Source organism: Hibiscus syriacus, unplaced genomic scaffold, assembly GCF_006381635.1.
Source record: "Hibiscus syriacus cultivar Baekdansim isolate YM2019G1 unplaced genomic scaffold, ASM638163v2 tig00111621_pilon, whole genome shotgun sequence".
NCBI classification, from domain to species: domain Eukaryota; kingdom Viridiplantae; phylum Streptophyta; class Magnoliopsida; order Malvales; family Malvaceae; genus Hibiscus; species Hibiscus syriacus.
This window is the reverse complement of record NW_024063138.1, coordinates 2,804,370-2,824,472: the sequence shown is the minus strand read 5'-3', so window position 1 is coordinate 2,824,472 and position 20,103 is coordinate 2,804,370. Positions and strand designations below refer to the sequence as shown.

The 20,103-nt window shown below is 36.1% G+C and overlaps 3 protein-coding genes across 4 annotated transcripts; all 3 read left to right on the top strand.

Moving 5' to 3' along the window:
• Positions 1 to 2,152: 2,152 nt before the first annotated feature.
• LOC120165980 (NADH dehydrogenase [ubiquinone] 1 alpha subcomplex subunit 9, mitochondrial-like) lies at positions 2,153 to 19,720 on the top strand. The gene is made up of 14 exons (XM_039175401.1): positions 2,153 to 2,171; positions 12,548 to 12,549; positions 15,390 to 15,505; positions 15,620 to 15,719; positions 15,800 to 15,864; positions 15,993 to 16,078; positions 16,179 to 16,263; positions 16,344 to 16,414; positions 16,840 to 16,971; positions 18,360 to 18,475; positions 18,576 to 18,699; positions 18,768 to 18,836; positions 19,103 to 19,223; positions 19,357 to 19,720. The coding sequence occupies exons 3-14, from the start codon at positions 15,412 to 15,414 to the stop codon at positions 19,494 to 19,496; spliced, it is 1,203 nt and encodes a 400-aa protein (XP_039031332.1). The 5' UTR covers positions 2,153 to 2,171; positions 12,548 to 12,549; positions 15,390 to 15,411; the 3' UTR covers positions 19,497 to 19,720.
• Positions 2,773 to 3,426, top strand: LOC120166065 (ABC transporter C family member 5-like; the record flags this gene model as incomplete). The annotated part of the gene is made up of 1 exon (XM_039175448.1): positions 2,773 to 3,426. A coding segment is annotated over one exon (636 nt), but the record flags the coding sequence as incomplete, so codon positions are not given.
• On the top strand, positions 3,145 to 13,669 carry LOC120165979 (ABC transporter C family member 5). Of its 2 annotated transcripts, XM_039175400.1 has the most exons (12): positions 4,008 to 4,140; positions 4,266 to 4,499; positions 4,623 to 4,943; positions 5,028 to 5,114; positions 9,852 to 10,544; positions 10,687 to 10,851; positions 11,372 to 11,666; positions 11,771 to 11,985; positions 12,342 to 12,647; positions 13,007 to 13,070; positions 13,209 to 13,448; positions 13,557 to 13,669. In XM_039175400.1, exons 2-12 carry the CDS (start codon positions 4,308 to 4,310, stop codon positions 13,667 to 13,669), a joined length of 2,691 nt encoding a protein of 896 aa, XP_039031331.1. In that variant the 5' UTR covers positions 4,008 to 4,140; positions 4,266 to 4,307. The 2 variants fall into 2 exon arrangements, with proteins under 2 accessions (XP_039031330.1, XP_039031331.1); XM_039175399.1 differs by having other exon boundaries at positions 3,145 to 4,499.
• Positions 19,721 to 20,103: the final 383 nt, after the last annotated feature.

Genomic DNA, 20,103 nt, shown 5'->3' with positions numbered 1-20,103 from the left:
TATTAAATGTTAAAAATAATAAAATACAAAAGTATTTATAATATCTTAAACTGTTTCATTGTCCAGAGCCTATTTCAACCGAATTCCTACTTTTAATAAAACAATTAACAAAGGAAATATAATTTTTTACGAATTAAATAGACGAAAATGTTTGTTTTAACTTGAGACTCTCTACATTCACCACATATATCAATTTTTATTCTAATTTTATTTCTTCATCAAACATATAACACCATAATGATGATGATGATGATGATCATCATAATAATAATAATAATAATAATAATAATAATAATAATAACTTTTAGGGTAAACTAAGTGTCTAAATATCTAAACTATTAGTTTTGGTCTGTTTTAATACCTATACTTTCATTTTTATTTTCAAAATCATGCATAACGTTTAGTTTTTGTTTCATTTTATCTGCCATTAAAAACTTAATGGATGAGCCAGTCTTCGTGCCTACAATCGTCGGCTGTTGCATCTGTCGGCTGATGAAGCCTAAACTTTCTTGTCCGCATTTTTTTAACCCCCTGAATACGATTCCAACATTCGTTCTACCGGGAAGCGCCTCAAATCTCCCCAAATCGATGATGGACTCTTTGATTTCTTCATCCTGCAATCGTCATGGCCCACCGTCCTATGGGCCTGAAACTAGATTATGTTAGTCAATTTGTTATTCTCTCGTGGTCCACCGTTCAGATCGGTCGTCCGTCCACTAGAGCTATGCCATGCAGTCCGTTAAGATTTTCATAGTGTGATACTAAAATGAAACAAAAACTAAATATTAGGTGTGATTTTGGAAAAAAGTTTAGGTACTAAAACAGACCAAAACTGATAGTTTAGGTACTAAATGCATAATTTACCCTAATGTTTATTATAATATCAAGAAGAATTGTAAAACAACCAATAATAATCATAATATTTTGGGTAAACAGCGCATTTAGTACCTAAACTATCAGTTTTGTTCCATTTTAATTAGGGGTAATCATTCGATCCAGTCGAGTCGAGTAAAAAAATTTGAGTTGGCGAGTCGTATTTTACAACTTGAACTTAACTTGAAATTTTTTCGAGTCAAATCGAGCTTAAGAAATTCGAGTCGAGTTATTCAAGTTTCTATATTAATTGTATTATAATTATTTATAGTATTATGACAAGGTTTTTTTTCTAATTTTTTGACTTTATCTAACCATAATATATATATATATATATATATTCTTTCATATTATAAAATTATGCATATAAAATAATTCTGCATATAAAATAATTTTAGTAATCTGTAAAAATTCAACTAGATTAAAATTCATTTATACAACTATATAAAATTAAAATCTATATACCATATTATATATTTTATCAAGATTTATATGTAAATTTAATATTCATGTAAAATAAGGGTATTTTATCTCAACTTTTAATCTCTATAAGTCAACATGGAAAAGAAACAAGACTCGAACAGGCTATCATAACTTTACAGGTCGATTCCATCACTAGTCTTCACTTTCTTTATTAATTTTTACTATAAAAGTAATAAAATAAAGGCTTAAATGCTTTTTTCACTTTTAATTATTTTTAAAAATTAAGTCGTTGTTTTTAAAAAATTATGATAATTTCATTTTTTTTATCTTAATTAAATGTTTTATATGAAATATTACATTATTAGTTCTGTTAACTTTTTAACAATAGACAATAAAAATAAAATAAATGCTATATATAATTTAAAAAAATAATCAAATGATTAAAACATAACAAAATTAATAAACATGTAATTCAATTAATCTATAATTAAAATCAGTTATTCGTCCTATAATTAGAAGAGTAAAAAGACATTAAAAAACTAAAATAAATAATGAAATGAATGAATAAATAAATTTTATGTTCAAATCATAGACTCATAATGGTGTAATTAGTGAAAACATGAATTGGATTCATTATTCGTAGGACGAAATCCACCTCAAACAACAGTAAAGTGGAAACAAACAAAACCCCGTTTATATTTCCTGTATTTCTTAGAACTGGACATTGAACACTCACCAGAAGACCTAAAATCTAATCATCTCTTTCCATATAAAGGTACTCTGGGGGCTGTTTGGGATCCCTCAACGTGTTGGAAAATTCTTCCTTGCACAAAACAGAGACCCAAACACTAAACTAATTCCTCTCTATTTCTCTCGTATAAATCTGCAAATATAATCTTACAGCTTTGTTTTTCTCTCTCTTTCATTTCTCTAGATTGTACACGTTAAGGATCATTCACTTGGATTTTGGATTGCTGATGTAGGAGTGGTGCTCCCTTTGTCTCTCTATATTATCATGAAAAGAAGAAGAAGAGAATACCCGGTCGGTTTTATTAGAGTTTTTGTTTTTGTTTCTGATTTGGGTTTCGTTCAATTGGATTTTTGGTATCCTTTATTTGTTCCCTCGTGTTATGTGAATATGTGATGTAGAGATAAGAAAGAGAAACAGAGGAAAAATGGAATAAAAACAATCGTTTTTTTTTTGTTTTCGTTGTTCTGTCGGTTTTATGTCTTTGTTTTGCGTGTTATTGAAAATCTGTTTGTTTTCATGTGCAATGTATCTGCAAATTCTGCCTCCAAATAACCCTTTTTTGGGCTTCTTTAGTTTATTACTCAATTGCATCACAGCTTCTTCTTTATCATCTGCTGGACAATCACCACGTTCCTCCCTTTTGAGAGCAATTCAAGGTTTACCTATATTGGAACTATCCTCCATTTGCATCAATTTAACACTTGTCCTTGTGTTTCTTCTCATAATATCTGAAAGCTGTGGATTGGTCTGCACTTGCCTTGCCTGCTGCTCATAGTTTAGCTTGGCTCTTATTGAGTTTTTCAGCTCTAAATTGTAAATCTAAGGTGTCTGAGAGATTCCCATTGTTGATAAGGGTATGGTGGTTTGTTTCGTTTTTGATTGGCTCGTGTACCTTGTATGTTGATGGGAAATCGTTCTTAGTTGATGGTTCAAACTACTTTTCTTCTCATGTACTGGCCAATTTTGCCATAACCCCGGCACTTGCATTTCTTTGTTTTGTTGCAATTAGAGGTGAGACTGGTATACAAGTTTGTAGAAACACTGACCTTTCAGAGCCATTGCTTCTTGAAGAAGAGGCGGGGTGTCTTAAAGTTACTCCTTATAGTGATGCTGGGCTTTTTAGCTTGGCCACACTTTCTTGGCTAAATCCACTTCTTTCACTCGGTGCTAAACGGCCGCTTGAGCTTAAGGACATTCCTCTTCTTGCACCAAAAGATCGAGCCAAGAGCAATTACAAGGTTTTGAATTTTAATTGGGAAAAATTGAAGGCTGAAAGCCAGTCAGAGCAACCTTCTTTGGCTTGGGCACTTTGGAAGTCATTCTGGAAGAAGCAGCTTGTAATGGTGTATTTGCTCTGTTGAACACTCTTGTTTCCTATGTGGGCCCATACATGATTAGTTACTTTGTTGATTATTTGGGAGGGCGGGAGACTTTCCCTCATGAAGGTTATGTTCTTGCTGGAATCTTTTTTGCGTCAAAGCTCGTAGAGACATTGACAACCCGACAGTGGTATCTCGGGGTGGACATTTTGGGTATGCATGTGAGATCAGCTCTAACAGCGATGGTATACCGCAAGGGGCTGAAGCTTTCAAGCTTAGCTAAACAAAGTCATACCAGTGGAGAAATTGTTAATTACATGGCAGTTGATGTTCAAAGAGTGGGAGACTATTCTTGGTATCTGCATGACATTTGGATGCTTCCACTGCAAATAATTCTTGCTCTAGCGATCCTATATAAAAATGTTGGAATTGCTTCCATTGCCACATTGATTGCAACCATTATATCCATCGTTGCTACTGTTCCTCTAGCAAAGGTCCAAGAAGATTATCAAGACAAGTTAATGGCTGCCAAAGATGAAAGAATGAGGAAGACTTCTGAGTGTCTAAGGAACATGAGGATTCTGAAACTACAAGCTTGGGAGGATAGGTATCGAGTTGGATTGGAGGAGATGAGAGGAGTGGAATTCATGTGGCTACGGAAAGCCCTCTATTCTCAGGCCTTTGTTACATTCATTTTTTGGAGCTCCCCTATATTTGTTGCAGCTGTTACATTTGCAACATCAATATTGTTGGGAGGTCAACTCACAGCAGGCAGTGTTCTTTCTGCACTGGCCACTTTCAGAATCCTTCAGGAACCACTCAGGAATTTTCCAGACCTGGTGTCTATGATGGCGCAGACAAAGGTTTCTATTGATCGAATTTCTGGGTTTCTGCAGGAGGAAGAACTGCAGGAAGATGCCACCATTGTTCTGCCCCGAGGCATGTCAAAGGTGGCCATAGAGATTAAGGATGGTGAATTTGATTGGGACCCCTCTTCTGCAAGGCCCACCTTATCTGGAATACAAATGAAAGTAGAAAATGGAATGCGTGTGGCAGTTTGTGGCACAGTTGGATCTGGGAAATCAAGCTTTCTCTCTTGCATCCTAGGGGAGATACCTAAGATATCTGGGGAAGTAAGTCTAGTTCATAGAAACAAATTTCTTCCTCAAATTTGGTTCTTTGTTAGTTTTATGATCTTTTTCCCATTAATGGAAAAGCTTTTTGAACTGTTGCCATTTACTTTGATGCATGAACAGGTTCAAGTGTGCGGTACAGCTGCCTATGTCTCTCAGTCGGCTTGGATACAATCTGGAAATATTGAAGAGAACGTTCTTTTTGGTAGTCCAATGGATAAAGCAAAATACAAGAGTGTTATTAATGCTTGTTCCTTGAAGAAGGATTTTGAACTCTTTTCTCATGGAGATCAGACCATAATTGGAGATAGGGGTATAAATCTGAGTGGCGGACAGAAACAACGCATTCAGCTTGCAAGGGCTCTTTATCAAGATGCTGATATTTATTTACTTGATGACCCCTTCAGTGCTGTTGATGCACACACTAGCTCAGAACTGTTCAAGGTTTAGCTCAATCAATATACTGCAGGTATTGCTATTCATATCTATAGAATTTGGCTGAACAAATCTTTCCTTTTGAAACTGCAGGAATACATAATGACAGCTCTGGCAAGTAAGACTGTTGTTTTTGTGACCCATCAAGTTGAATTTCTACCTACAGCAGATTTGATACTGGTATGTAATGGTTTCTATATGTGCTTTTTTTGTGTGTGTCTGTATATATTCTGCTAGCAGTCCAGCATTGCAATGATGCATGCTTCAAGTATACTAATTTCTAATGGGTTGAATGTATGATACATATTATAATTCATGTCCCATCACATCATTTGCTTATATTTCTTCTATGATCTGAAGACAATTTTTTAGCTTAACATTTAGATAGTGGATTGCATTGTTGGGGCGTTCTTTTTCATTCAGCACTGCCTTTTCTTTTGTGGAGAAAAAGATATATTATTTTTTTTCAATCTAATCTTTGTTCAAGGCTATGTGCCTCCCCTCAACTGCCCAACACAATACCCCTCTCTTTATCTACTATCTTGTGCAGTATTGATGGTTGTTGAATGCTGATCGCTTGTAAATGTATATGCTAAGGCAAGCAAATCTGTGCAAGTATACACAGTTGAATCATGTAATAAAGGGTAAGTGAGTTATCATCTCCTCAGGGATTGGTGAGGATTTTGATGTTTCACCACTAGGTGTCACTAGCTAGTCCCTGAATTCTTTTCAAAACGAAGAAATAATTAGTAATGGGTTATATAAACAGGTAGCAAAGTATTGCTGAGGCAAGAAAATATTGTGAAGTGTGGTAGCAGAAAAGTTTGGTCTAGGCAAAGAAAATATGCAAGAGCAACAAATAAAAATAGTCAAGGCAAAGAAAAACATTGATTCAAATATATTCAGAATAACCTCACATATTTAGACTTTTCACAGAGCACTTAGGTTGGTTTTGCTATGGCGAGAAATTATTTTAAGTCTGGAAGGATTTGTTATGATATGCTTAGGCTGCCCGACATGATTGTTGGAGTATTCTAGGACGGTTGCTATGCCAATACAACTCGGCGTGAGCTACAACCCTTCGTATGTCAGACTGTTGTTGCAGCAATACACCTCAGCGTGAACTATAGTCGTTGTCTATCGTACTCGAGCGTTTATCCATTTTAGTCGATTGAAACCCCCTCCTTATCCCTAAGAAGGGTTAGAACATCACCATCCCAGATCTATTCCATTGTTCACGTAAATCTATCTTAATTCTCTCGAATCTAAGAATCAATTTATAGAAAAACGACAATTTCAAGAAAGCTCTTACAAGGTCTAGAAATGTTTCGCCTAGGCACCAGGCAATCTCTCGAAGGCTCTTATAGTGTTAAGGCAAAATGTTAAAATAATGAACAAAATAGACTAAGTAAAATCATAAAGCATCATTTATTAACCATCAAATAATTGTCTTGACAAAACAAAAACCAACACCAAGTAAAGCAAATCATGGTGTGACAAGTTTATCATCCAAAAATATCATCCTTAAGTACACGCCCAAAATAGATTAAGGAAATTGAGAACAAAGGAAGAACGACTCCTAAACAGGGGCTCTGCTCTGACAGCTCTGACCATCACCACGCCTGCTCTGGCGGCCAGCCTCTCTCGAGGCCTGACCGTAGCTCTGCTATAGTCTGGCTATGGAGGGCACCAAGGACTGTCGAGTAGGGGAACAGTGGAAGGTAAGGTACTGCAGCTGCTTACTCCACGCCTATGGTCAATCTTCTCCTTGCCTCCTCTTCTGGGCGGCTATAATGGGGTATTTATAATGAGAATTACTAGGGTTTTGTGTCATTGGATATTCCCTACATACCCTTGTTGACTTGCCCATGCTATAGATAGAAAGGCGGCTGGAGGTGGTAAATTTCTTGAAGGGCGTGATTGCACGTGAGGTCAATCAAACATCTGGCAGGTGACATCAGCAGTTCGTCAGATTCGCGTTAGACTTGCAAGATAAATCTTGCCTCGGCAAGAAAAATCTATTCCTCACTGTCTTCGTCTTTTGTGTTTCATTGACCCTAGCGAAATGTTTTGTCACGGCTGAAATGTTCTTCCTAAGTCATTTCCTGCACACACACAACCCACAAAGGCCCTTTCTCCTCAGCAGCATCAGTTAAGCCAAATAAATCTTGTCTAGGCAAAACTTATCCACCACATGCAAATATGACCTAAATGCAACTAATATGTTATGACAACAATGTTTAGACAAACAATAACTTAAGTAAAAAGACTAAAAAACACAGTCTTTGTACGGAGTTATCAAATGCGATCGACTGATAGAAAGTAGGTGGGACGAATTAAAATGATCTAATAAATTAGACAGTAATGACATGCTACAAGCAACACCATACGAGATAACGATACACTGTCTTCAATACTATGACAAAGTCAATACTGATGGAATATTAGGAAACATGATGCAATTTAATGCATGACAATCTACCAGCAAAATAGTGAAGTATGAGTTTTTCTTTTGGCATCTGAAAATTAGCATGTGAGACTAATTTTTTCTTCACATGGAGATAAAATATAAAGGTGGTGGAGATGAGCTGTTATTTGCAAATATAGTTCTTTTCCTTTTCAACTGTTATTTACAATGTACCCTTCCACACTATCTTGCAAATAACTATATTCTGTTTTCAACTTCTGATAAAATATAAAGGTGGTGGAGATGAGCTGTTATATGAAAATCTTTAATGCATGACAAGTTCTACCAGAAATTGGCAGGCTGGAAAGTATCTTCTCTATCCATAGCAGGGAGGATAGTTTTGATAAAATCAGTCCTGAATTCACTTCCTAATTATTATATGTCAATGTTCAAAATGCCAGTGGTTGTGAGGAAGAAACTGGAATCAATTATGGCCAACTTCTTGTGGGGTTCTTCGGCTGAGAAGAAAAGGTTTCATTGGGTTAACTGGAATGTTGTTTGTAAAAATAAAGAGTTGGGGGGTTTGGGAATTTCGGATCTTAAGCTTCGGAATAGAGCTTTAATGGGCAAATGGGTTTGGAAGTTTGGTTCGGAGAAGGACTATTGGTGGAAGACAATGATATGTTCCAAGTATAATGTGGGAACGAGTTCTATTGTTTTAGATGTTAATTTGCCATCTAATGTGTCTTGGATTTGGAAAGGTGTTGTAAATAACTATCGGACTAATGACTTATTTGGGTTATGCTTTCGAAATAATGTTGTGCTTCAGGTGGGAAAATGAGATTCAATTAGATTTTGGCATGATTCATGGATTTCTAACTATTCCTTGAAGTCTATGTTTCCAAGGATTTTTGCTCTGTCAGTTAATAAGGGGTTGTGGCTTATTTCGGGTGTATGTCTAATGAGGAGTGGGTGTGGGATTTACAACTTAGGAGGATCTTAATGGACAGTGAGTTTGATTAGTGGATGGAAATGATGGTTCTGTTGGATAATTTTAAACCTCTGTTGAAGGGTGAAGATCGCTTGGCGTGGAAAGGTAGTGGGGATGGTGTGTACTCGGCTCAATCTTGCTCTAGATTAGTTTCAAGTTTGTCAAAATCAGATAATTCATGGTTGGAGATAGTGTGGAAGGGTTTTGTCCCACCAAAAGTGGAGATTTTCATTTGGTAAATTATTCATCAGAAGTTGGCTGTTAAAACTGTCTTAATGAGTAGAGGAGTCAGAAATATTGAATCCCCTTTATGTGTGTTATGTGGAGTGGAACCAGAATCGGTTAGGCACTTATTCTTTTCTTGCATCCAGGTTTGGTGGATTTGGGTCAAACTCCTCCGTATGTGGAAAGTTAATTCAGTTCTCCCTAATAATCCGAAAGGTTTCTTGCTTTCTTGGCCGCAATTAAGACCAAATTCGTGTATTTGGAAATTTATTCCTGGAGTTGTTTTGTGGCTAATCTGGCTGTGTAGGAACCAGATTGTATTTAAGAATGGCAAGTTGGATAGTGCTAATCTGTTTTTTTTGGTGAGGTATAGGGTGGCTTCATGGTTTTTAGCTAAAAACAAGGATGTGTCTATCCAAGTGGACAGCCTTGTGGGCAATCTTACTTTGGCGGATTTGCATAAGTCCCCTCTAACTTTAGATCCTCAAGAGTAAAATGGTGCCCTCCTCCTACAGGTTATTTTAAGATGAATGTTGATGGGGCTGTTAATTTTGATTGGAGAAGAAGTGGTATTGGTGGAGTTCTTAAAGATGCCGATAAGAACAAGTTGGTTTCTTTTTCTAGAGCACTAGGACCTTGTTCTCCTATTCTTTCTGAGATATTTGCTATCAAAGTGGGGTTAGAAGTGTTTTTTGAGTCAGTTTGGACGGACAAAGGATTTCTGATTTTGGAAAGTGACTCGTTTCTTGCTGTGAAGTGGATCAACAGCCCGGAACTTTGCCCGGTTCACCTTGTTGATCTGATTACAGAAATTCAGAAGACAGTTGTGCAGTCTAATGTTATAATGAAGCATATCAGCAGATGTATTAATGTGGAAGCTGATTGTCTAGCTAAGTCAGGAATTGGTTAGTGAGTGAGGAGGTTGTTCTTATGAGTAGTGGTTATGGTGTATTATTTTGGTTATGGTTCTATGTTAGGTAATTTTATGTATTGTTTGGAATCTTATGTAATTTTGGGTTATTAATAAATTTAGGCACTCTTTTCCTCTTTCCGCTAGTTGTCTCTTTGCAAGAGGCAACTATGTGGGAGGTTTTTAATGAGGCCTTCCATTCCTATAAAAAAAAATATAATGTGTTTTCTTGAGTGTATTGTGCAATACAAGTGCTCGGTGTCATGTTTTCCTGGGTCTAGTATAAGAGCTGTAATATATATACATTTATATTTGCTATAGTTGGTGATATGATGAGATTGATTTCAAATACTTATTCTCCAATGGCATCAATCATATGCGCAGGTTCTTAAGGAAGGTCATATCATACAGGCAGGAAAATATGATGAACTTCTACAGGCAGGGACTGATTTTGAAACTCTTGTTTCCGCTCACCATGAAGCAATTGAAGCCATGGATATTCCAACTCACTTTTCAGAAGACTCGGATGAAAATTTGCAGCTTGATGGGAAAAAAGTATTAACAAAGAAAAGTGATTTGGCTGGAAATAATATTGACAATTTGGCAAAGAAAGTACAAGATGGTGCATCAGCTTCAGACACGAAAGCAATTAAAGAGAAAAAGAAAGCAAAACGGAGAAAAAATCAGCTTGTTCAAGAAGAGGAAAGGGTAAAAGGAAGAGTCAGCATGAAGGTGTACTTGTCATATATGGCGGCTGCATATAAAGGCCTTTTGGTACCACTTATTGTTCTTGCACAAACATTATTCCAGTTCCTTCAAATTGCTAGTAATTGGTGGATGGCATGGGCAAACCCCCAGACCGATGGAGATCAAGCTAAAGTCAGTCCTATGGTCCTCCTTGTTGTTTATATGGCCCTCGCTTTTGGGAGTTCTTGGTTTATATTTACTAGGGCTGTTCTGGTAGCCACATTTGGTCTAGCAGCTGCACAAAAATTGTTTATCAATATGCTTAGAAGTGTGTTTCGAGCCCCAATGTCTTTTTTCGATTCAACTCCAGCTGGGCGGATCTTAAATCGTGTAAGTATTTATGTATATATATATATATATATATTTCCACCTGACAATATATGCTTAAAATTGCTAAGTCTTCCTTTTGCTTATGTGAAATCCACTTTCTTTTATTCAGATTATGCGATGACCTTGATTTGTAAACTCGCAGGTGTCTATTGATCAAAGTGTTGTGGATCTTGATATTCCTTTTAGACTCGGTGGGTTTGCTTCAACAACAATACAGCTTGTTGGAATTATTGGTGTGATGACTAAAGTTACTTGGCAAGTTCTGCTGTTTGTTATTCCAATGGCTGTTGCTTGCTTGTGGATGCAGGTAGTTATTTTGCCTCAAAATTTTGTTGTTGGATTCCATTCTCTCATATGTTCTGAGAGAAATGGAAGCACATTAGTCGTAGTTTATTTCTTTAAGTTTATTCCGGTTTTCTCATTCTTGCTGGGAATAAAACCAGGATGCTCTTCCCCAGCTTTTAGATTAACAATTTTATTCTTATTCAAACTTTTTCTGCATCCAAGTGAACAATATCGACATCATGCAATAAATTGAAAAAGTTAATGAAGGTCAACTTGATTGATTAAAGAATAGGGCCAACAGGACATAGGTGGCATAGTTCAAGGGCCAAATTTGTGTATTTAAGCCTTTATTTTAAGATTCTTGCATTGGGAGTTGAAAAAGTTATACCCATACCATTACATTGATTTCATTAATATACGTTAGACCCTCCTGATTTTTGTTGATGAATTCAACATACACTTCATAATTTCAGAACTGTTTTGTGTTTTCTCTGGAAACACATGTTTCTTCTGCTGAATTGCTCACATATTGCTGGTTGCAGAAATACTACATGGCTTCATCGAGAGAACTGGTCCGCATTGTTAGCATCCAGAAATCTCCAGTTATTAATCTGTTTGGTGAATCAATTGCTGGAGCGGCCATGATTAGAGGTTTTGGGCAAGAGAAAAGGTTCATGAAGAGGAACCTTTATCTTCTTGATTGTTTCGCCCGCCCATTCTTTTGCAGTCTTGCTGCTATTGAGTGGCTCTGCCTGAGGATGGAATTACTTTCGACCTTTGTATTTGCTTTTTGCATGATCTTGCTCGTGAGTTTTCCACAAGGAAGAATTGATCCGAGTAAGTTAATCTTTTGCATTATTATTGATTTTTCTGCTTTGTTTGTAAGACATTCGAGTTATTGCATATGGCCTTGACTGATAATTCTTGCTTCTTCTAAACAGGTATGGCAGGCCTTGCTGTGACATATGGCCTTAACTTAAATGCACGGTTATCACGGTGGATACTTAGTTTTTGCAAGCTCGAGAATAAAATTATTTCCATAGAGAGGATTTATCAGTACAGCCAAATTCCAAGTGAAGCTCCTTCTGTTATTGAAAACTCCCGCGCTCCGTCTTTGTGGCCGGAACATGGAACAATTGAATTGCACGATTTAAAGGTATCATCTAGTTTCTATCAAAAAAAAAAAGGTATCATCTAGTTTTTTTCTACCACACCATGCACTACCTTATTTTTCCATGAAACATCAGAGACTTGCATATACCATACTGTTTCTACGTTAAGATCTTTCACATTACTAGCAACATCATGTGGAAACTGTGCAACCTATGAATAGCATGCGAATGGACTTACCTGGAAAATTTTTATTTTGTTTATCATTTTCTTCACCCGCCCCCCCAAAAAAAAAGAACGATTTTATGTTTTAACTATGTCAAAAAGGATGGAATGTTATCTGTTAGAATATTACTGGAACCGCATGCTGACGTTTCCTTTTATGTATTCTTTTTTTCAAAGGTTCGCTATGCTGAGAATCTTCCTGTGGTGCTTCATGGAGTAACCTGTGCATTTCCTGGTGGCAAAAAGATAGGAATTGTTGGGCGTACTGGAAGTGGTAAATCTACTTTGATCCAAGCATTATTCCGATTGATTGAGCCAGCTGGTGGGAGAATCATTATAGACAACATCGACATTTCCACAATTGGGCTCCATGACCTACGTAGCCGTCTTGGTATCATACCCCAAGATCCTACATTATTTGAAGGAACTATTAGAGACAATCTTGATCCTCTTGAAGAGCATTCAGATCATGAAATTTGGGAGGTATAAATTTCACTTGCACACCCCGCTCCCCCCCTCCCCCAACAATACCAGTATACTTAAGCAGAGAGTTATGGAAATCCATGAATTTCACATAAGTTCCGTTTTTATTCCATCAGCATAAAGTACACATTCATGATGTTTCTTGTCCCCTAAGAAATTAAATTTTTTCTAGAAAATTCAAATAATTCTCAAGTTTGTAGTTCTTTTATTGAGGATTGCAGGTTCTTCCGTAAGATTATTAGTTCCTTGGAAGAGTCGTTACTGATAAATTATACTATGAATTTTAACATGTTAATGCTATATTAAGTCTTGAAATAAGATCATGTTCGAATGACGAGCTGAAAATTTCTTCTCCTCAGGCTCTTGAGAAGTCTCAGCTCGGAGATATTGTGCGTGAGAAAGACCAAAAGCTTGATGCACCAGGTTTGCACCATCCCTCCCAGACATCATTAATGAATCATCTGAACTGGAAAAAAATGCTTAGAGAAAGAAGAGGCAGAAAAGCCCTTTGAAGTTGAATGTGGTTGATAGGTGCTTTTTTCTTCGATGTAAAATGTGCAGTTTTAGAAAATGGAGATAACTGGAGTGTGGGGCAGCGGCAACTTGTTTCCCTGGGCAGGGCTTTGCTCAAACAGGCAAGAATACTTGTGCTTGATGAAGCAACAGCATCAGTTGATACTGCCACCGACAATCTCATTCAGAAGATCATCCGAACAGAGTTCATGAACTGCACAGTTTGCACTATTGCACATCGTATTCCAACCGTAATCGACAGTGATTTTGTTTTGGTGTTAAGTGATGGTACGTAAAGCTATGTCTTTAAAATTTCATCTCTAAATCAGAATGCATCACTATTAGTTTAATTGAAAGTCTTGACATTTTCCAAATAAATCGGAAACTCATTTGCAGGTCGAGTTGCAGAGTTTGATACCCCGGCACATCTCTTGGAGGATAAATCATCGATGTTTCTGAAATTAGTAACCGAGTATTCCTCTAGATCAAGCGGCATACCGGATTTCTGAAACAGATTACAAGCCCAATATTCTTCCAGCCGGGCATTGGGAGCTAAGGGACCATCCAAGAGTGAACCAGCTGCCACTGCTTCTTTCTTGCAGCACTCGGCTATAACACAATGACAAAGTGCAACGGCAAATGTGCTCGACCAAGCCGTTTAACCAAAACCTCTAGTAATTTCAACTTCAAGGTAATTTTCGAGTAAATTCATCCCCTAAAGTTCATTCACGGTTAGCAACCTGACATACCTTGTAACTGAAAATAAGCCCGACGGATAGAGTCTATGGAAGGAAAGAAAAATAAGAACAATGGTGGGTCCACTTGGTTGAAGATGTGCAATAACATAGTGGGTCAGATAAAATGTTAGTATGTAGTTAAGAGAACTTGTAGAGTTGAAGTAGTTAGATCCCACTCTTTCTACTGCCAAAAAAGTTGTAGACTGAACAACATTAAATTCTGTTTCTTCTCTTTAATTTCAGCAGCTTCTGTTGTAGGCTTCGATGCCATAAATTTTGCTTCTTTCTTGCTAATGAAGATTTCTTTGAAGCCAGCAACTTGGACTTTATTCATTAACATTAAATTTGGCTTCTCTTTATCATCAATTTTTACATGAATCGACAATATCTTTGTAGCTTTATTTTCTCCTTTATTTTGAGTTCATTTTTGATCAGATTTGAACTGTGTGTCCCTCTAACACTTTATAATATATATGTAACTTCATTTCCTCTTTTCTGAAAAATAAATTCTCTTTCTTATTTAGTTCATTAATTTTGTATTTTTATTCAATTTGGTCATTCGATTGACTTTTTGCAAATTTCATTCTTCCTACCAATGCTTTAACTCATTTATACTCTCAACAATACTTTATCCTCAAAATTCCTTTCAAAATTAACATTATAAATTTACTATATAATTTTAAATGATATTTAATTTATTAAATAACATCATAAAACTTGCTTATACATGCAAAAAGATTATATGATTAGAGAATGTTATTTAAATTTGAATTAATTAGTACTATCATATTATAAATATATTATATTCGAATTGAATTTTATAAACTCGATTTTAATTTTTTTAAGAAACAATTGAAAGATAAAATAATACTTATTAACTCGACCAATTCAATATTTCAGCTTGAAATAACCAAAGACTCCTGTGCCAAATTTATGTGCTAAATTATACATAAGCCAATTCAAGAATGATTGGCTCAAATAACTTACGAGTACATATATCGTATACCGTGGGTTTAAATGTGTTTAGGTAAAGTGTATAAATCGTCAATAAATTATACTAAATGATCATTTTGATCATTCAAATTTTAAAAAGTTATGAAATAGTAATTAAATTTATCAAACTATTATAAATGATCACTAAATATTATAAAAAAATGAAAAAATTTTGATAAGTTTAAGGGTCCCTTTAATTTACAATTTTGTAATTTTTTGGGAAGTTTAATGGCTATTTTGTAACTTGTAAAACTTCAGTTACCAGAAAGATTATTTCAGCATGGTTTCATGATCATCTGTGTATTTTACCCTTATGTTGAAGGCTAAACCCTACAACATGGCCCGACAAATCAAGTCTACCGAAAATGATGAACCCAAAGCTCCAATCCAATCCAATATGGAAATAAAATTAGACCCAAAATCCAAATCGTACATTCTTCGACTCAAAAACAACAACCTCTCTCTCTCTCTCTCTCTCTCTCTCTCTCTCTCTCTGAAGTGAGAAGCTAAGCTGAGAAAAGATGCAGGCGATCACGAGACGATTGGGGCAGCACTCTCTGAGGCCAACACCTTCAATTTCTTCTATCAAGTTCATTTACCCTCTTTCCGATCACTGTAACATTTTCATTCCCTCTTTTTAATTTCTCGATTTTCTTCTTCTTCGGCTGTTTTGTAGTACATCAAATTGATGGGGGGTTTTAATCTTTTTGTCATCGATTTTTTTTTCAGATTATGGAGGAGACCATCCGCGATACGGATCAACGCTGGCTTCCCACAAGGGCGTGGGTCACCTCGTCCGCAAGGGCACCGGTGGCCGGTCCTCAGTCAGGTCATTTCTTGGGATTTGAACTTTTTTTGTTGTTGATAGTTTTCTGTTTGGGCCGGAAATGATTTTGCCTTCTCTTGCAGTGGCATTATATCTACTGTTTTTGGAGCTACTGGATTCCTTGGCCGTTATCTTGTGCAACAGCTTGGTAATTTAAACTTGGTGTTTTAATTACTATTACTGAGTGCTTCTTTTGTTTTTTGTTTTTCCTTTTGAATCCCACTTGAAGGTTTATTCGCAATATGTATACTGATTCTTTTTTCTTTTTGTCTTTAGCGAAAATGGGATCTCAGGTGTTAGTTCCGTTCCGAGGTTCCGAGGATGACCCTCGTCATCTCAAATTGATGGGAGATTTGGGACAGGTACCATGTGAATTTGCCTTTCTTTTTCTATTGAAATTCATATTCAACTGCATATTGTGCGGTTCTATTATGATTTTAATTTAACATTTCTCATGCTCAGATTGTTCCAATGAAATACGATCCAAGGGATGAAAATTCAATCAAGGCTGTGATGGCAAAGGCTAATGTTGTCATCAATCTCATTGGTATACATTGTCTCTCTTCTGATTCTACCAGAAAAAATTTAAATCTTGGATTTGTATGATTGGTATGCTTATATTGGCAGGAAGAGAGTATGAGACAAGAAACTATAGCTTTGAGGAAGTGAACCATTTCATGGCAGAACAACTGGCAGTGGTATGTTGAAACTTTCATTCACACTGAAATAGCACCATTAATCTCTTGGCAGTGTTATTAGTAAGATTTTAAATATATTATTGCGTATGGCTTAAATGCTATCCTCAATCCTTTTTTGGACGAAGGTGTGGGGGTTGGAGTAGAAGAAAATGTATCATGTACAACCTTTTAGGAAAGGGGAGCTGAAGTGTGCATGCTTCTTGAGCCTCTATAATACATATCTTTAAATTTGAATGTAAAAGCTAGTTGTTTAATTGCATTTATTTTTCTGTCATTTATGCTGTTATTCTTATCGAGTTTTTAACATGAACAGTTTATAGTTTGTGGATTGTGACCTCTTGTGCTATCAACCATGTTCTACATTTAACTAAGCTTAATTTTTAGAGTTTTAAGCACTTAATGTATTAATTTTTCCTTGATTTCAGATTGCCAAAGAACACGGTGGTATCATGAGATTTATTCAAGTTTCTTGCTTAGGGTCTTCTCTGTCATCTTCATCAAGATTTCTAAGAGCTAAGGCTGCTGGAGAAGAAGCTATTTTGAAAGAACTTCCTGAGGTACTTAATCTTTAGTTTCTACAATGTGAGATGGCAATGATGATGCAGTGAATTTGTTATAATATCAAGCAAAGTAACTATGTAAGCATGTGTATCAATAATGATGAAACAGTGGTATCTAATAGAATATACACTATATGAAAAAATGGGAGATAAAGAAATTGTTGCATATAAAGAAAGTTAGGTTGGAAGGAGATAAAAAAATGGTTTTTTTTATTTATCTTTTAAGTGCATGGATAGCCATTCCTAAGATCTTGCACCCAAAAAAAACATGGGCTGTTTTTTGTGAAATGAGAATTAATTTTGACAGTTTTATAGCAGTGTTTAAGTCTCTCTGTTTTTGCCAAGGTTGCTCTTCTCTTCTCTCTTCTGGGGCTTCACTAAGTAAGTTATTCACTATTGTGTTCCCACGGGACATGATGTGCTAAATGTGTTTTGCGGCTCTGGACTTTATTGTGGTTGTTTTAAGGTGCATACGTATGCTGCTTATTTGGGCAACAATATCATATTTGCAGTCTATGCTGTTCAGACTCTTCATTTTTCATGAAATACCTGTTTCCTACACTCGGATATAGGAATATGACCTCTAAGGACCCTCCAAACATATGGAAAAACTTGGAAAAATCTAGTCATACCCGTGTCAGATACATGCACCTGAATCCGAGTAACATTGTTTGTAGTATTATTGCTTGTACATTTGAGAACTTTAGATCACAGTTGTGTTTCAAGCGCTCGATGTCAGAATAGAGGTGGAAATATGGAGTCGATGACTTGACTCCTGTTCCTTTAGATTATAAATGTGATTTTCAACATCTTTGCTCATTTCAGAAGCTGGTTCTATATTTTGTTTTAATGCCATGCTATTGTTTACTAAAAGTTTTCCTGTCATCCTAAGCAAAAGTAGATTTTAAGTTCATTCATTTGCTATAAGCTTTGTTTGGAGTAAATTGTTATTTTCACTCTTACCAATATGTAATGCCAAACTTTTGATACTTCTTAGCTGATAGCTATTTAGGCAAAGACACGACGTGGAAAATGTTGTGCATTTATTATTGCACAAGTTTGTTGAATTTCACATTATGGAAACTTAGTTTTGGACTTGGTATGAACATTTGATTTCAAATCTAGTAAATCGTGAGAATAGTACATAACTCATGTAGTGCAATCATAACAAGAATCTGAATAGCGCATAACCTAAGTGCATAATAAAATTATAAAAGCACTTCTTCCCTGGATAAGTTTAGGGAAGGTGAGAATAGTGAAAGGGCTGAACCGGGTTGAAAAGGTTTGCTTAGCTCATTAAAGGTTGGCCTTCCATAGGCTTCCACATTTTTTATGTTATCTATGGTTCCAACATCAACAATTTCATCATATTATTCCTTTGACAGGCTACTGTTATGAGACCTGCTGTAATGATTGGTACTGAGGATCGGATTTTGAATCGGTGGGCGCGCTTTGCAAAGAAGTATAGTTTTCTTCCACTCATCGGCGATGGATCTGCCAAGTAAATTTGGATTATAACCTGAACCTTTTAATTCATTTATGTTGGTTCCGTTTCTTCTGGAAGCTTTGAGCATCTTTTGCTAACAATAGTTTCTTTACAGAATCCAGCCTGTATATGTTAATGATGTTGCTTCTGCAATCGTTGCGGCCCTGAAAGATGATGGAACCAGCATGGGAAAAGTTTATGAGTTGGGTGGACCAGATATCTATACCATGCATGATCTGGTAATTAGTTTCCCTCTTGATAATGAAACAATGCTTCTTGGTGTAACTGATCATAGAATACCCTGCAGGCTGAGCTCATGTATGATATGATCCGTGAATGGCCACGCTATGTAAATGTTCCTTTACCCATTGCAAAGGTAAAATTTTAACCCTTGTATTTGGACAAGTGCTACAAGCGATGTTTTAGCTGTTCTAAGTGCAGCTTTTTATTCTGTTGTCTGATTGTCGGTGTTGACTACATGCATGTTGTGCCTTTCATTCCTTGATCACGACTCTAATTAACACATAATAGATCATTGTGCTTCTAGATTCATACTCATCTTTCTGTTCTTATCTCATGGCCACATTGACATTGCTTATTACCATTTAATATTGTTAACAGCTCATCATTTGATGGTTTCAGGCAGTTGCCATGCCTAGAGAGGTATTAGTCAAGAAAGTGCCATTTCCGCTACCAACTCCTGAGATCTTCAATCTGGATCAAATACTTGCATTTGCTAACGATACCGTTGTATCAGAAAATGGTCAGTTGAAATATTTCAGGCGATGCCTGTAGTGTCATTTTTCTGTGTAGTTTTTAGTGGCAGTGCGAGTAAGTGCCCCTGTTACAGGATGCTCATCTCAGTTTACCCCTTATTTTGGTGGTGGGTTTTGCAGCTTTAACTTTCACGGATTTGGGTATTGTGCCCCATAAGGTGAAGGGATACCCGGTCGAGTTTCTTATCCAATACCGTAAGGGCGGTCCACAATTTGGTTCTACAGTCAGTGAAAAAGTTGATCCAGATTCTTATCCTTAATTTTATTGGGATCTCGATGACCATGTGTTTTCTTTTCCCCCTTGATTGTCCTAAAACGCCTCTCTGATGGCGAAATTGTGGTATGTGGTAACTTCATTTCCTTGAAAGAGCGAAAATTGTAGTTTCCATTTTTGTGATGACAAAGGTGGTGATTTTGCTGAGTAGCAAGATGTAATAAAAGTTTAGATACTTGGTTCAATAACTGTGTGGCCCTTATTTAACAATGCATGCCCCAGATATCAGTTTAGAATCTTGGAAATGCATCAACTCGGGCTAATTATTGCATTTCTTTTTCTATCCCTTTGATTTTGTCTTCCTTTACACATAAAAATAGAAACCATTCTCTGATTGGAACCGACTGGCAAATCTGCTCCATCGGAGTTTTAGTTTTTTTTAATAATCTCCGTACCTATATTTAGATATTGACGATATATATATATACCTTACAGATGAACTTGGTCTTTAAACAAGAAAATATTTTTTTAATCACTAAATGAATTCTGAAATTATTAGTAGCTAAATTAGACCTTAAATTTTTGAAGAAAATAGTTTTTTTAAATCACTAAATAAATTCTGAAATTCTGAGTAGCTAAATTGTTGACGCATC

Coding starts and splice junctions, on each gene's coding strand:
- LOC120165979 (XM_039175399.1), top strand. CDS start 3,438: ATGATTAGTTACTTTGTTGATTATTTGGGAGGGCGGGAGACTTTCCCT. Junction 11,986..12,341: donor TTGAATTGCACGATTTAAAG/GTATCATCTAGT, acceptor TTTTTTTCAAAG/GTTCGCTATGCTGAGAATCT. Junction 13,071..13,208: donor CCAAAAGCTTGATGCACCAG/GTTTGCACCATC, acceptor TAAAATGTGCAG/TTTTAGAAAATGGAGATAAC.
- LOC120165980 (XM_039175401.1), top strand. CDS start 15,412: ATGCAGGCGATCACGAGACGATTGGGGCAGCACTCTCTGAGGCCAACA. Junction 15,506..15,619: donor TTACCCTCTTTCCGATCACT/GTAACATTTTCA, acceptor TTTTTTTTTCAG/ATTATGGAGGAGACCATCCG. Junction 15,865..15,992: donor TTATCTTGTGCAACAGCTTG/GTAATTTAAACT, acceptor TTTTGTCTTTAG/CGAAAATGGGATCTCAGGTG.